The sequence below is a fragment of the Lipophrys pholis genome, assembly GCF_963383615.2.
Source record: "Lipophrys pholis genome assembly, chromosome: 9".
Lineage (NCBI taxonomy): Eukaryota > Metazoa > Chordata > Actinopteri > Blenniiformes > Blenniidae > Lipophrys > Lipophrys pholis.
Window position 1 is genome coordinate 29,046,214 of NC_137639.1, and position 15,508 is coordinate 29,061,721.

At 43.4% G+C, this 15,508-nt stretch overlaps 1 protein-coding gene across 1 annotated transcript; it reads left to right on the plus strand.

Moving 5' to 3' along the window:
* Positions 1-5,888: 5,888 nt before the first annotated feature.
* cmtm6 (CKLF-like MARVEL transmembrane domain containing 6) lies at positions 5,889-14,492 on the plus strand. Its single transcript, XM_080471458.1, has 5 exons — positions 5,889-6,074; positions 8,020-8,146; positions 10,370-10,546; positions 11,483-11,581; positions 11,682-14,492. The coding sequence occupies exons 2-5, from the start codon at positions 8,036-8,038 to the stop codon at positions 11,847-11,849; spliced, it is 555 nt and encodes a 184-aa protein (XP_080327584.1). The 5' UTR covers positions 5,889-6,074; positions 8,020-8,035; the 3' UTR covers positions 11,850-14,492.
* The last annotated feature ends 1,016 nt before the right edge of the window (positions 14,493-15,508 follow it).

Here is a 15,508-nt window from a genome sequence, read left to right on the forward strand (position 1 = left end):
ATCTGCAGCTCGGGTTGCCTGAAGTGAGACGAAGAGGAAGGAGGTTATCTGAGAGCACAGATCAGGTCTTTAAGTGGACCGGATCAGGTTCCACATTCATGTTCTGGATCGGTGGATCTTAATGAACCAGCAGAAAGCTCCGAGTCTGTTTAATGTGATCTGAGAAACAAGGTTTCATGGTTAACCTCCACAGGATCTCTTCATGTTTGATGACATCCTCGTTCCTCACGATGACATAGAACATCGCCAACGACCATCACTCAGTCTTTGTTTGGCTTTTTTTTTTTGTTTATATGAAGTGAAGATCTTATCATTGAGAACAAGCAGGCAGGCAGATGAGGCAGACTGGATCCACCAGATCCTCCATGAATGGAGACCACCCTCCTCCGTCTCATGTCCTCTGTGAACACCAGGACCAATTCAAGAGGGGCTGCTCAGACAAGACCTGGTGGGAGGTGATGGAGAGCGCCTCAGATGGAGGGGACACACCCACACACATACATGCCTCGGTGGTCAGAAGGAACCTTTTAATAACAACTTCCTCCAGATAGTCAAATTTGATCCTCCTCTCTTGGATCAGGAAGTCCAACATTGAGTCTGGAACCAGTCTAACGCTGGGGCTCTAAACCAGGTCAGGGACTGCTCAGAAGGAGTCCAACGCTCAGTCGAGCAACTGGGAACAAACTGGTCTTCGGTGTTAGTGTAAAAGAAAGCAGATCAGGGCGATAGGCGGGAAAGACGGGTGAGCTGCCCCACCACCAGAGCCACAGAGCCTCACTGGAGGACGCTGGATGTTCTAGTGTGTCTTCAAAGTGGAGCCAGTAAACAGCCTGCAGGTATCAAACCCGAGGGAACCGGCCTCGTCCTCAGGGGACCACGTCAGACACCATCTTCAAACAAACGAGGGGGTTTGGATTTTTTTGTCTGTATTTGAAACAAAAGGGGGAAACACTGGTTACACACACACACACACACACACACACTGGAAATGAGTGATGATGTCATTAATGTTGCTCTCTCTGTCAAACAGATGACTGATGATGCTCCCTCAAGGTAAAGCACTTACAGTAAGTACAAACGCACGCACACACACACTCACTCACACACACACACACTCACTCACACACAGCTCTCAGTGTGTGAGAATCATATTATGATAATTCAGCCAAACACACATGAAACAACCGAGAGAAAAAACCTCTAATTAGGAACTTAATACAAACACACACAGCGCCAACTGCACAATAAAAAGTATTCAGCATTTTAAAGAGTAGAAAAACACAAAACCAGCATAAAAACAACCCCCAAGAACTATCAAGTGAGGGCAACAAGAAAAAAAGAAAAAAATAAATTACACAAACAGAACACACACACTGACCACACACCACTGCAGCAGAGAGAGAGAGAGAGAGAGAGAGAGAGAGAGAGCAGTCTCAGACCAGATCAGAACCAGGACTATAGGGTTCTTTCCTGGTCCAAGTGATGATTGGTATGAATGAGTGAATGAATTGTTGTGGCTGTGAGTCTCCAGACAGGGAGTTTCAGATAGGATGCTAATGCTAACCGCTAACAGTCCTTCTCTGGGAGTTTCCTATCTCTGATCTGCTGCTGTCGGCGTCGTCACATGAAACCATTTAACCAAACTAACCAGGTTCCAGCAGGTTTTCTGCTCAGGTCACGTTGTGCTGTGACCTGTAGAAATGTGTCATGAATATGAGACACGAGCCATTGTTCATGGTACGACCGGTTCTTCACTGATGTTCCTCACTGGGGAACCTCAGAGAAGAACCTCAGTGAAGAACCTCAGCAAAGAACCTCCGTGAGGAACCTCAGTGTTGAAAACTCAGTGAAGAACCTCAGTGTTGAAGGAAAACCAGCAGAAAAAAGCAGAGAACAGTAGATACCAGCAAAGACCAGCAGACACGTGACACTAATCCAAACCCAGTCTCACACCAGGAAATGCCACATGAGCAAAGCACCATGGGAGTTACAGTGAAAACAAAATCTTCTCACCACATTGCCCGTGATGCTCAGCGCCGATGCCGTGGAGACTTCGAGTCCCTGCGTGTGAAAGCAAAGTGAGCGGCCGGATTTCCTGCGGTCGATGAAAACGCCACCTCCGGAAGGATCACTGATTCTCTGTATTGAACACCGGCGGTAAAAATAACCGAGGCTCAGCGGACGAATCGCCTGAACCGACTCGAGTCCCTCCAGCTTCAGCTTCTGGTCACATGTGACTCGATTCGGGAGTCACTTGGTTGTAAAGTAGTTTTGGAGACGGTGGGACTAGCGGTGGTTTTGGTTGTGGACTTGGGTTGGGACTAGTTTAGGACCAGGTCCAGACTCTCATTGGACTCGGTTTCAGAGTCACTTGGGACTAAAGTTGGATCAACTACCTGGTTTAGTTTTTGGAGCAGGTTCAGGGCTGGTTTACTCAGAGGTCTGGACTTGGAGCTTCGATTAGTTTTACTGTAAACATCTATTCAGACTGGCTTTTAATACACAGTAATATGGTGACATTTTATCTTATTTTATTTTGATTCGATCTGATTCTACTCCTGTTGATATAGTGTATGTTTCTACTCTTGTTCTCTTTAACTTCTCTTCTTTCTCATTTTACTCTGTCTGTTTTTACTGGAAAGCACTTAGGTCACCTTGGGTGTTGTAAAGGGCTCTGCAAATAAGTGTTGATTGACCTACACACATAAATCTACCAACATCTGCAGACAGACACACGTTCTGACTCCCTGCAGGAGCAGAAACTCTCAGAAGACCCAACGAGCACCTTTATCTTCAAACTGAGGGACGTTCAGGATCTGATGAAGCTCCGAGAGAAAATCTGAGCTCCTTAAACCAGCAGAGGGACAAAAAAGAAACCCTGCCTCCACACACAAGGAGGGGAAAAATAATGAGATTTTCAGGAGATGTGCTGAGGCGCTTTTCTTCTCTTCACACGGCTGGAAGAAAACGACTCGGACAAGAGACACTCAAAGGTCCTGAGAGGAGCCGCAGAGCGACGTTACAGGGAAAAGATCAGCAGCTGAGAGACAGTCTGAGATGACCTGTGATAACAAGGCAGTGACAGATGTGATGAAAAAATATTTCACAATTGTGTCTCTTTAATCACATCGTGAAATAAAACGACAGATGTGTGAAAAAAAGATATGCAATTAAAAAAAAAGGTCTAAATTGGATTTAAAATAAAGAGATGTGAAAAAAGATAGAGATGTAATAAACAAAAAGTCAGAAATGTGATTTGAAAAAGAGAAAATTGATTAAATAAACAGATGTGATCAAGAAAAACAGGGATGTTTTAAAAAAATGACAGCAATGTGACCATAGAGAAAATGTGATGAATATTTGGATAAAATACGACAAAATTAGAGAAAACGTGACTAAAATAAATGAATTGGCAAATTTGATTAAAACCACAGAAAATGTGATAAAAGGAGATAAAATGTGTTTTAAAAGAAAATGTGATGAAATGTGATGAAAGGGTGGAGGCTCCTCCTGCACAAATACTTTTACCTTTTTCACGTGAAGAAGAAGAAGAAGAAGAAGAAGAAGAAGAAGAAGAAGTTTCCACTTTCAGCTCAGACGGACTGAATCCAGCTCAGCTCCGCATGGACACACGCACATCTTCATCACCTTCATCACCACCCTGCTCCTCCTGCTGCTGCCGGGGAGCCTCTACAGTCCACAGCCCGCTCACACGGCTTTATATTGGGGGAAACCCCCCTCTCCCACACAGCGGGGTGGGGGGGTTGGGAGTTGGGGGGGGGGGGGTTAAGGAGAAGGTGGTGGAGATGGAGCAAAGCAACAGAGCGGCCTGCAGAGACACCTGCAGGCCAAGCTCAGGCATGACAGGTCTTCAATTTAATTGAATTTTATTTGTAGAGTGGCTATAAAATAACAACAACAGAGTCATCTGAGGACACGGTAGAAAGGAAAAACTCCCCTTTGAAAGGAGGAAAGCTGCAGGTGGAGTCAGGTGGAGACAGGGAAGGTATTTCCAAATAAAATACACAACTTTAAAATGTATCAAATGAAGCTACAAAATACAGCGGCAACACAATGTGTCAGAATAAAATACTGTATTTTTGTCTTTTCAAAATGCTTAAAGAAATACTTTTTTCCCAAGGCAGTTTTTAAACCACCTTTTCTATTATAGCCTTCCACTACTAGTTGGGAAAACATCTGAAAGCAAGAGACACACTTAAATAAATACACCAGTACGTTACAAATCTGTAGTCAGTATATCAATTTGATAGCAATGGAAGTTGAGAGTGATATTAGAGGGCTGAACTGAAAACTGAAAACACGTTTAAGAACTTAATTCTAGTCGCCAGTTAGCCTCAAGTCCGATTTGTTTAGTTTAATGAATGTCAACATTAGGAGAACTGTCATGACCCAGACTGGGTCGTCCACACACACTGGTGGATTGATGTTTTCTTCCAAGTTGGGACCAGTTGGAATATTAGCCTAATGCTTAAAGCCACCCTGACAGATTTCTTAAATTACGGACGCGATCGCCGTGAACTCGTAAGCTTACTTGAAGTGGACGACGTCTGACTTTGTGAATAGTAGAACAAGTTTCCATTATTCACTCGCACAGTTGAGTGCAGAATCCAGTGTCCATTCAAACAAACAATCCCCAATTCAAGGAAAATAGACTTCATACAGTTACGTCTCGGTGCTGCGGAGTAGCAGCGTTGCGGTCAGAAACAATATGCGCTCACCTCCATCAAGCTACCCCAGATGTCACAAAGGTTCCTACCTACTGTATATCCATTACTGTTCACACTGCAATTATTCCCCCTTGTGGATTAATTTCTGTTACACCCACCCCCACAGGCATACTTACCAAAGGAAAAAGGCCATTGCAAATACAATATAGCAAAACTAGCATTATACTGGAATAATATATATGAATTGTAAGTAAACTTTTTTCATGCCCTCCCATGTAAATCCTATTTTTCTACATCAATAATCATATTGTTTCAATATCTTGCAAATAATAAGGAATGATGAAGCCCATACATGTAATAAACCGGCCTTGAATGTTAAAAGACATTCAGACTATTTATTGAGAAACTTGTTTGTTTTATCTCTGCACCACAATGAAGGCCCATCCCAAGATCACGACTGCGTTAGCGTGTTCCATTCAGTACAGTGAGGTTGTCAAAACTCCTTTGGCTGTGCACCAAACAAAAGGAAATTGCGTAGCACTTAACTTGAAAAAGAAAACAAAGAAAACATGATTCTTTGGTTGTGTTTTGAAGGCGATAATCAAAGTGGCGCAGGGGAACCAGCATGCTAACACGAAGTTAGCAGGCTCGCGGCTCACATTTACTAGTTAAATAGTCTAGCTTTAAAAAGAACACCTAATGTTACACTGAACGGGAACTTACCAAGAAAAAGAAATGGATTCATGGTTCAGATGATTGTGTCACCAAAATAAAGAAGCTGAATCAGTTTGCTCACTTTGCTCCGCATCAGCATCTGCAGCGGTCTGGTTTAGTGTTGACATGTGGTCACAGTGGTTCGCAAAAACGTTTGAATATATAAAAGTACACAGCATTGGGGTATTTTGATACAATATAAAGGAAATATTGTCATCCCCATGAAATAAAAATGACAAAATAGTATTTTCTATTTCAAATACATATTTCAAATACATTTATTAGAAATACTGCTGATAGCTAAACATGTTTGCACGCGTAATTTCTTTCTTTCTTTCTTTCTTTCTTTCTTTCTTTCTTTCACTTTCATTAATGTTTCGTTCTTTGCAATTTATATTAATCTTTTTTTTTCTTTCTAATCTTTTTCTACTTTTTTCAAAATATAAGCAGATTGCGTTTTCGTCCTCACGCTTCGTTTATTGTGAAAGTCCAGAGCGGAAGCTGCGTGCGCCCGTGCTGCACTTTACGCAGAGCGCAGAAGAAGGAGAAAAAAAGTGCGTAAACGCGGAAGTTTGAGAGAAGCAGCAGGAGAAACAAAAGACGCGTCCAGACTCCGCTTCAGCCGTGGAAACGTGCTTATCTTCTTCATTCCGACCGGACCTGAACGCACCGGTGAGTTCCTTCACTTCGGAACCTCCAGGTTCTTGCTGCGGTGTTCCCTTCACGTGACCCGTCGGCGTGTGGGACAGTTTCCACAGATTTCAGGGCGGCGGTGGAAAAGCTGCTGTTTACCCCGCATCAGCTCTCTCTCTCTCTCTCTCTCTCTCTCACACACACACACACACACACACACACACACACACACACACACACACACACACACACACACACACACACACACACACACACACAGAGGTAGGTGATTCATCTTTCCGCTCCTTTGAAACGTTTGTTTGTTTGTTTTTCTTCCAAAGTGTCATAAAGTGTTTCTGATCCAAACCAAACACATTTAGGACCGAACGTCAGTGGATCTGGACTTTAGCTGATCCGTTCCTCGGTTAAACTCCGGTACCGGTGTGGATTGGGGGGTTTTTCACAGGAGCGTTTGTTTTGCTCACCTGTCCGCCCACTTTCACTTTCACTGCGGAGCCTGTGATACTTCAGGTGGTGTGTGTGTGTGTGTGTGTGTGTGTGTGTGTGTGTGTGTGTGTGTGTGTGTGTGTGTGTGTGTGTGTGTGTGTGTGTGTGTGTGTGTGTGTGTGTGTGTGTGTGTGTGTGTGTGTGTGTGTGTGTGTGTGTGTGTGTGGTTACTTTCACAGTTTTCAGGGGTTCTGGTCGAGGAGCTCTGTGGATTTCATCAGTCCCATTATTTTGCCTGCATCAGCAGAAAAAAACTCCGTAACGGAAACGATCGTTCCTCAAAAACATGAAAGTCAGATTTTGAAAGTGAATTTCTCCAGAAACTCTGTGGCGTTTCAGATAATCCGAGTCTCCCCAGATTAAACGTGTAGTTTTCTTATTACAGTGACCACATTATAATCCCGCTCAATAATCCGCTTTGACATGTGATTATGAACTGGTTGTGGTTCTGCCATAGTCCTGCTGTGATCTGGTTTAAACGTTGTTGTAATCTGACTACAACTACAATCTGGGTCAAATCCACATTTAATACTGCTGTAACCTGATTATCATCCGCCTGTAACCCAGCTGTCATATGATTGTAATTCAGCTGTAATATGACTGTAATCCAGCTGTCATATTATTGTAATTCATGTGTAATCTGACTGTAGTCCAGCAGTAATATGACTGTAATCCAGCTGTAATATGACTGTAACCCAGCTGTCATGATTGTAATTCAGCTGTAATATGACTGTATTCCAGCTGTAATCAGACTGTAATCCAGCTGTAATCTGACTGTAATCCAGCTGTAATCTGACTGTAAACCAGCCCTGATTCAACTGTAATCCAGTTGTAATCAGAATGTAATCTGACAGTAAACTCGGTTGGTAGAGCGGTCATCTCCCAATCAGAAGGTTGCAGGTTCGATTCCCATCTCTGCCTACATGCCGAAGTGTCCTTGGGCAAGACACTGAACCCTAAACTGCTCCCGTTGGAGTGGTGGCGCCTTGCCACGGCTGCAGCCTCCAAAAGTGTGTGAATGTGTGTGTGTGAATGTGATGAATCATGTAAAGCCCTTTGGGGCTGCTCTCAGCGAAAAGGCGCTATATAAGTGAAGTCCATCCATCCATAATCCAGCTGTAATCCAGCTGTAATCAGAATGTAACCTGACTGTAATCCAGCCCTGATCCAACTGTAATCTGGTTGCTCTGTTCTCATAAGCAGTGTAGCTGCAGTGTAAAGAACAGATGAATAAATTTCTTCTGAGCGGTCTCCTCGTCTCCGCTCCACGATTTGTGACGGAGGAAGTGATGAAAGAGGAGGAAGTGATGAAAGAGGAGGAAGTGAAGCTGCTGTCCAGGGTAACTGACTGGAGGAAACTTTAGAGGAGTTTGTTTCTTCTTTCATTCTTTCTAAGAAAAGGAAACGCCGAGGTTTTGATGTGAAAATATGTGATGTGTGTGTGTGTGTGTGTGTGACGGCGTCTCTTATCTCGCAGCGCCGTCGTCTCAGCCATGACTGAAGTCTACTCGTCCACCACGGCGCCAAACCCCAAAGCGTCCTGCTGCCTGCTGCCCTCGGAGCACCTGGAGAGGCCCCGCTTCTTCCTGAAGGTCGCCCAAGTGGTGAGTTCAAAGGTCATCGGTGGGCGGGGAGCAGGTTCACCCGTTGGCAAGAAGGGCTTTTATTGTGAAAAGCACTGGGGAGCTCAATTAGTCAATTGGGAAAATGAATGTGTTTTGTTTTTGGGGCAGGTTTACCTGAAAGGACAGCGACTCCTGGAGTTCAGTGAAAACTAAAGTCAACCAACACATCAGTTCTTCTTTCAAAGCATTTTAGGATCGTGACTCGAAAAAGACCTGCAAAATAAACACGAGGACATCTAAACATTTTCAAACCAGTGACAGATATTTCTGTTTGTGTGCGTTTAGAAGTAACTATAATGCTGCTCACACACACCTTAAGAAGAGAAATCAAGAAATCCTCTTTTTTTTGCAGATTATCTTTAGATAATAAGCAAAAAACACAGTTTTGGACATTATTATCGTTTATTATTTTATTTTAAAAAATATATATAAACTCGCCTCCTGGGTCTGAGGGGGGCAGCGCCATGGCGCCCTCTATTGGCCAGCCGCCACTTGTCTCTACATGTCCCACTAACTCCACCCTAACTTCCACCCAACTCTGCCTTTCTCCCCACCGACTCCCCCAATTCCTCCTTGACGCCTCACTAACTCCACCCCAACACTCTGCTAACTCCACCCTGACTCCTCTTAAACTCCACACTGGCTCCTTTACTCCACCCTAAAGCTCTACTAACTCCACCCTGACTCCTCCTTAACTCCACACTGGCTCCTTTACTCCACCCTAAAGCTCTACTAACTCCACCCTGACTCCTCCTTAACTCCACACTGGCTCCTTTACTCCACCCTAAAGCTCTACTAACTCCACCCTGACTCCTCCTTAACTCCACACTGGCTCCTTAACTCCACCCTAAAGCTCTACTAACTCCACCCTGACTCCTCCTTAACTCCACACTGGCTCCTTTACTCCACCCTAAAGCTCTACTAACTCCACCCTGACTCCTCCTTAACTCCACACTGGCTCCTTTACTCCACCCTAAAGCTCTACTAACTCCACCCTGACTCCTCCTTAACTCCACACTGGCTCCTTTACTCCACCCTGACTCCTCCATAACTCCACACTGGCTCCTTAACTCCACCCTAAAGCTCAAATACCACCCCACTGACTCTTCCTTAACTCCCCAGTAACCCCCAACTCCATCGTAACGCCACCGAAATCTCCCACTAACGGCACAACACCTTCACCTAAAAACTAACTGTCTAAGTTTACAGCCAGACAATGAAAACAGTGTCAAGGCCCCCGCAGAATATCAGACCAAGAAGAAAAGTTCGGCTGTGACGTCAGCCAGCTGCCAGATTTAAAAAAAAAAATGTTGGTTCGGGGAGAAGAAGCTGTTGAACCCTGCAGGCCACACCCCCTCGCCCCAGGCCACGCCCCCTCACAGCAGCCGCATGTTTATGAAGCAGCGTTTTAACTTTTCAGCTGCACAGATTATTTCCTTGCTTCCAGTGTTTTCAGAAATCCATTTCTCTGAACTGTTTCAGGAATAAAAGAGTTTGTGTCCGGGCCGCCATGTTGGTCTGGTTTTACCCTGCAGGAGCTGACTGCTTTGAGCGATGCGTTCAGGGGCATCACGTAACTACGACCTCCAACATGTCAACGAGCTGCGGGGCTCGAAGAGTAGCGAGGCTACACGCTAAATATGATAGGTGTGTGTGTGTGTGTGTGTGTGTGTGTGTGTGTGTGTGTGTGTGTGTGTGTGTGTGTGTGTGTGTGTGTGTGTGTGTGTGTGTGTGTGTGTGTGTGTGTGTGTGTGTGTGTGTGTGTGTGTGTGTGTGTGTGTGTGTGTGTGTGTGTGTGTGTGTGTGTGTGTGTGTGTGTGTGTGTGTGTGTGTGTGTGTGTGTGTGTGTGTGTGACCTCTGAGATGGACCTTCCTCAGCTGCCTCTCAGGAAATGTCTGAGTGGGAAGTGAAAGTCCTGCAGAGCCGTTTGGCTGAAGTTAGCACATTTCACTCACACACACACTCCACTGTCGCAACACCTCGCCCGGGGGGTGGGGGGGGTTTCCTGGGGGGGGGGGGGGGTGGCTGAAGGAAAAAGAGGATGTTTCAGTGGTTGAAGATGCGACTGACTGCTGCTACTTGAATGTCACACTTCACCTGTACAGGTGTGGCGCGTTCGATGTCGACTCTATTTCTGTAGCGCCAAACGCCACACATTCAGCGGCGGCTCATTCACGGAGTCACCGTCTGCTCTCCCTCAGCTGCTGTCCTTCGTGGCCTTCGTCCTGGAGGAGTCGGTGCTCAGCTGCATCAGCTGCACGCCGCTCTACTTCTTCGAGTTCATCAGCTGCACGGCCTTCCTCTTCACGCTGCTGCTCGTCATCCTCCTCGCCACCACGCTGCACCAGAGGGTCGGCGTCACCTGCTGGCCACAGCTGGTAATACACACACACGCACACACACACACCTTGGACCTCCGTGCTCATTCTTGGCGTCACAGATTCAAAATGTTCTGAAACGAGGCTTTGGTCATTATTGACTCGATGACATCACACAGCTGCAGATTCAGGTCCTTCATCATAATCTGAACTTTCACAATACAACACGGGCAGGAAATCAAATTTAGACTTTTGTCAGAAAACTGCAGAATTGATCCAATTCTCTTTATTCATAAACCTCAAATAGGAAAATAGTAAACACAGAAGCATGAAATACCCTGGTCTGAGACTATTTTAGGATCAATTTACACTAGTTTAGGATCATTTTAGTCTGGTTTAGAGCCATGTTAGATGTATTTAGGACCATTTTAGACTAGTTTAGGACTGTTTTATTCAAGTGTAGGTCCATTGTAAACTACTTTAGGATAATTGTATTTGAGTTTAGAGCCATTTTAGATGAATTTAGGACCATTTTAAACTAGTTCAGGACCATTTTAGACTAGTTTGGACTAGTTTAGAGCCATTTTGACTACTTTAGGATCAAGTTACACTAGTTTAGGATTGTTCTTTTTTCTACTTAAGTATCATTTTAGTCTAGTTCAGGACCATTTAAAGTCATTTAGAACTCTTTTAGACTACCGTAGTTTAAGATTGTGTTAAACTACTTTGAGACCATTAGAAACTCAGTTTGGGCCTTTTAAAGTAGTTTAGGATAAGTTTAGACTAGTTTTGGCTAGTTTAGTGCCATTTTTGTGTAGTTTATGATCAATTTACACTAGTTTAGGACTAGTTCATTCTAGTTTAGGTTCAGATCCGTTTTAGATTAATTTGGTTATGATACATTTAAACTAGTTCAGGACCATTGCAGAATTCTTTAGAGGCAATTTAGACTAGTTTAGGATCATGTATTGTGTTAACATTGTTTGTGTCTTCCAGGACTTTCTTTACACGGGTATCATCGCTGTTTTGCTCTTCATCTCGTCCATTGTCTTTGCTGCGGATAACACCGGCTCAAGTCTGGAGAGCGCAGCTGTGGTAAGAAAACACACACACACACACACACACACACACACACACACACACACACACAGCCTCCGCCTCCTCCTTCACCTTGTTCCTTCGTCTCCTCCTGAAGGCATTCGGTTTCCTGGGCACAGTGGCGTTTTTGCTTGACTTCGGTTACTTCCTGAAGGAGCGCGGCCTTCCCTTCAACCGCGGCGGCGTGCAGCAGGAGTCGGGGAACGGTGTGGCAGTGACGCCAGAGGTGGAGAAGCTGAACTCGCCAATGAACGGAGCAGAATGAGGGGCGGCTGTCAGCAGGTGGCGCCCCGAGCTGAAAGCATCCACACTTCACACACTCCTTTTTCTTTTTTAAGAGACACTAAACGCACCAAAAACCTCCACATCTGCTCCTCTCTGTTTTTATCCCGCAGGAAACCGTCGCTGCTTCACTTCCTGTTTGAGCTTCTCAACCTTTTACAGGTTGAGAAGCTCAAACTGCAGCAATGACTCAGCATTTTTTAGAAACAGCAATGCTGAGTCAGCATGTATTACAACTTGCAGCAATGACTCAGCATTTTTTAGAAACAGCAAAGCTGAGTCAGCACTTAATACAAAGTACACTAATGACTGCATATATTTGAAATTTCAATGGTGAGTCAGCATGTATTACTAACTGCAGCAGTGACTCAGCATTTATTTGAAACCGTAATGCTGAGTCAGCATGTATTGCAAGGTGCAGCAGTGACTCAGCATTTATTAGAAATGGCAATGCTGAGTCAGCAGTCATTAAAAAGCATCAATGGCTCAGCGTTTATCAAACAGCAGTGCTGAGTCAGCATTTTTTTTCTACGGAGCAGTAAAGTACCTGTGAGGCAGCACCGCAGGCTCATCCTACAAATGCATGTTCCCTCCAGACGAGTTTTTATTGGGAATAAAAATATGAGGGCAAACCTGTTTTTTAAATGTTTTTAATCTCTTTTAAATGTTTGAATAAGAAACAATAATCCAATCGTTGAAAATTAAAAAGTGTGTGTGTGTGTGTGTGTGTGTGTGTGTGTGTGTGTGTGTGTGTGTGTGTGTGTGTGTGTGTGTGTGTGTGTGTGTGTGTGTGTGTGTGTGTGTGTGTGTGTGTGTGTGTGTGTGTGTGTGTGTGTGTGTGTGTGTGTGTGTGTGTGTGTGTGTGTGTGTTGCATTCTGACCTGTGGACCAATCAGATTCCTTCACATGTTTCTATTCCTTTTTATCTGAAAAAACTAAAATATTTGGAGAGTGAAGAGGCTGTAATAGTTTTTACTTTTGAGTGACGATCATCACTCAGTTTGATGAAGGAAATCAGACTCATGAATCAGATGAATGGTGATCTGTTGATTATTGAAATGTTTTTCGTATTATTGTCATGATTCTTTTTTTTTTTTTTTTACTTTTTTGTTTTATTTCAGGGACCAAAAGTTTGATTTCTGACTTCACTCAAAAAAAAAAAAAAAAAAGAAAAGAAGAAAATCTTCTGTAAATGACCGTGAGACATTTTAAAGAAGATTTTGTTGTTTAAGTCTCCTCTTCTGCCAGTTTTGTGCCTTTTTGCATTGATTTGCTCCTCCGTGGCTGGTTTGTACGTTTCTGTGTGTTATTATGCTGCAGTTTTCCTTTTTTTCTTTTGCCTTCATTTTGTGTCTCTTTAGGGTTGTTTAGGGTCTGTTTGGGGTTATTTTAAAGTGAAAACACTTCTTTTTTTTGCGTTTTGGTTTCAAAAAAGTTTCACGTTTGGATGGCAACCTTTTGAAAACGATGTCTGTTTACACAAACACTGACAATGTTGTGTTCCGTTTTCAAAATTTTCATTTTTCAGTGACTCCGAGCACCGTTGATGTGTAAAACGGGGCATTTGTGTTTGTTGGAGTATTTCTGGGGACAGTTAATTACCCCTCTCAGTCACTTGAAGCCTTAATCATCTTGTTTGGGTCAATACTTTCTGGAATTCTTTGCAAAGACAATCGGGGAAGTTGAATTTCGTTAAAGCTTTGACTTCTTGTGTAAATTTGAGCGTTTATGCCCAGGGAATGAAGCGGACTGCAAGTTAAAAAAAATCAATCGGACCTTTTATTCTTCTTTTCCTGTAATTCTCCAGCGTTTCAAAGGTGGCATGAGTTTCATGTAATACCACTGTGGTTCACCAGGTGGCAGTAGTGATTGTCAGATTTGGTTCTGTTGGAGGGGCGACTCACTGCATTTCCTGCTGGTTCACCATGGTACTACAGAATTCATCAGCTAGCGTGTCGGCTTCATTAGAGTTATCTGTTACATAATTATTGATAAAATATGAAATATTAGAAACTGTACTTTTTTTTTTTTTTTTTAAACAACAAAGTGGTCTCTTATTTCATCTTTTTCTCTTTTTTAAAATTATTGATTGTGAAAAAATGAAGTTCGCCCCGGCTAGCTCAGTTGGTAGAGCATGAGACTCACAATCCCAAGGTAGTGGGTTCATCGCCCACGCCCGGCGCCACCTTCCCGTGGGCTCACCACCTGCAGGAACTAGTCTTAATTGGTGCACTGTGATCTGGGTGACGGTGCTCAGACTGCCACCCCCGTGACCCGGAAACGGATAAGCGGCAGAAAATGGATGGATGGAAAAAATGAACTGTAACCTGACCACCATTTTGGACTTTAAAAATATTTAAATCTAAAAACTTTTCATTAAGCTATGACAATCATAAATAAAAGCTTATTGATCACAGAAAACATTGTTTAAACCTGTTTTTGTGCCAACATTCCTTATATTTAGGACCAAGTGAAGTGCTCTTTGGAAAAAAACAACTGTAATTTGCGTAATATATAGATGTAAAGAGATGTGTTGTCCTCTTTCTTGTATCGCTGTGCCTTGATGAAACCCGAACACACATGCACGTGTGACTCTTTCTGTCCTGGAATAAACAGAATTTTCATCAACCTCTCTTCAGTTTTATTCTTTATCTTTTTATTTTATCAAACCGTTCCAACTGTCTGAACAAGAAGAGTCTGGAAACTAATCACATGTTGGAGATTTAAATGTAAGATGTACACAGTACAGAACACAGTAGCTACTGTAGTAGTCCAGCAGACAGTCAGAGGAAACACTCAACCATCTTGTATGCGGTGGTCATCCAGGGAAGCAGCATCTCACTGATGAACTCATTGGGGAGCCAGCTGGGCCCGGGGCTGCCTTCTCCACATGGACGAGGTGGGGGGATGATGGCGAAGCTGTGTTCTGTAATGAACAATGGCCTCCACCCTCTGATTAGAGAGCTCCATCAGCAACCGAATCCGTCACCCCACGGGTGTGAAGCAGCAACATCGCAGGTCCTTTCTGATGCTATGAGACTGTAAAACCTGCACTGCTCTCAGTCACACCCCACGCTGTAGTTTGGGCTGGTTATCTGTAGTTTAGTCTGGTTTCCACACTGGTCTTCTGTAATTTATTTTACTTTTCTGAAGTTTAGACTGGTTTCCATGCAGATTTTCTGTAGGTTAGTCTGGTTTCCATGCTGGTTTTCTGTGGTTAATTTTAGTTTTCTGTAGTTTAGACTAGGTTCCATGCTGGCTTTCTGTAGTTTAAGACTAGTTTTCCGTTTTTCATGTTAGTTTTCTGTTGTTTAAAATGGTTGTTTTTCATTTATGCTGATCTCCATAGTTTATGCTAGTTTGTCAGATGGGTTTTCTTTTGTTTATGCTAGTGTTCTGTAGTTTATGCTAGTTTTCTGTAGTTTATGCTAGTTTTCTGTAGTTTATGCTAGTTTTCAGATGGGGTTTCTTTTGTTTATGCTAGTTTTCTGTAGTTTAGACTAGTTTTGTAATGCGTTTTCTGTGGTTTATGGTAGTTTTCTGTAGTTTATACAGGTTTTCTGTAGTTTATGCAGGTTTTCAGTAGTTTAAAATGATTTTCTGTAGTTTATTCTGGTCTCTGTAGTTTAGACTAGTTTTCTG

Coding starts and splice junctions, on each gene's coding strand:
- cmtm6 (XM_080471458.1), top strand. CDS start 8,036: ATGACTGAAGTCTACTCGTCCACCACGGCGCCAAACCCCAAAGCGTCC. Junction 8,147..10,369: donor TCCTGAAGGTCGCCCAAGTG/GTGAGTTCAAAG, acceptor GCTCTCCCTCAG/CTGCTGTCCTTCGTGGCCTT. Junction 11,582..11,681: donor GTCTGGAGAGCGCAGCTGTG/GTAAGAAAACAC, acceptor CTCCTCCTGAAG/GCATTCGGTTTCCTGGGCAC.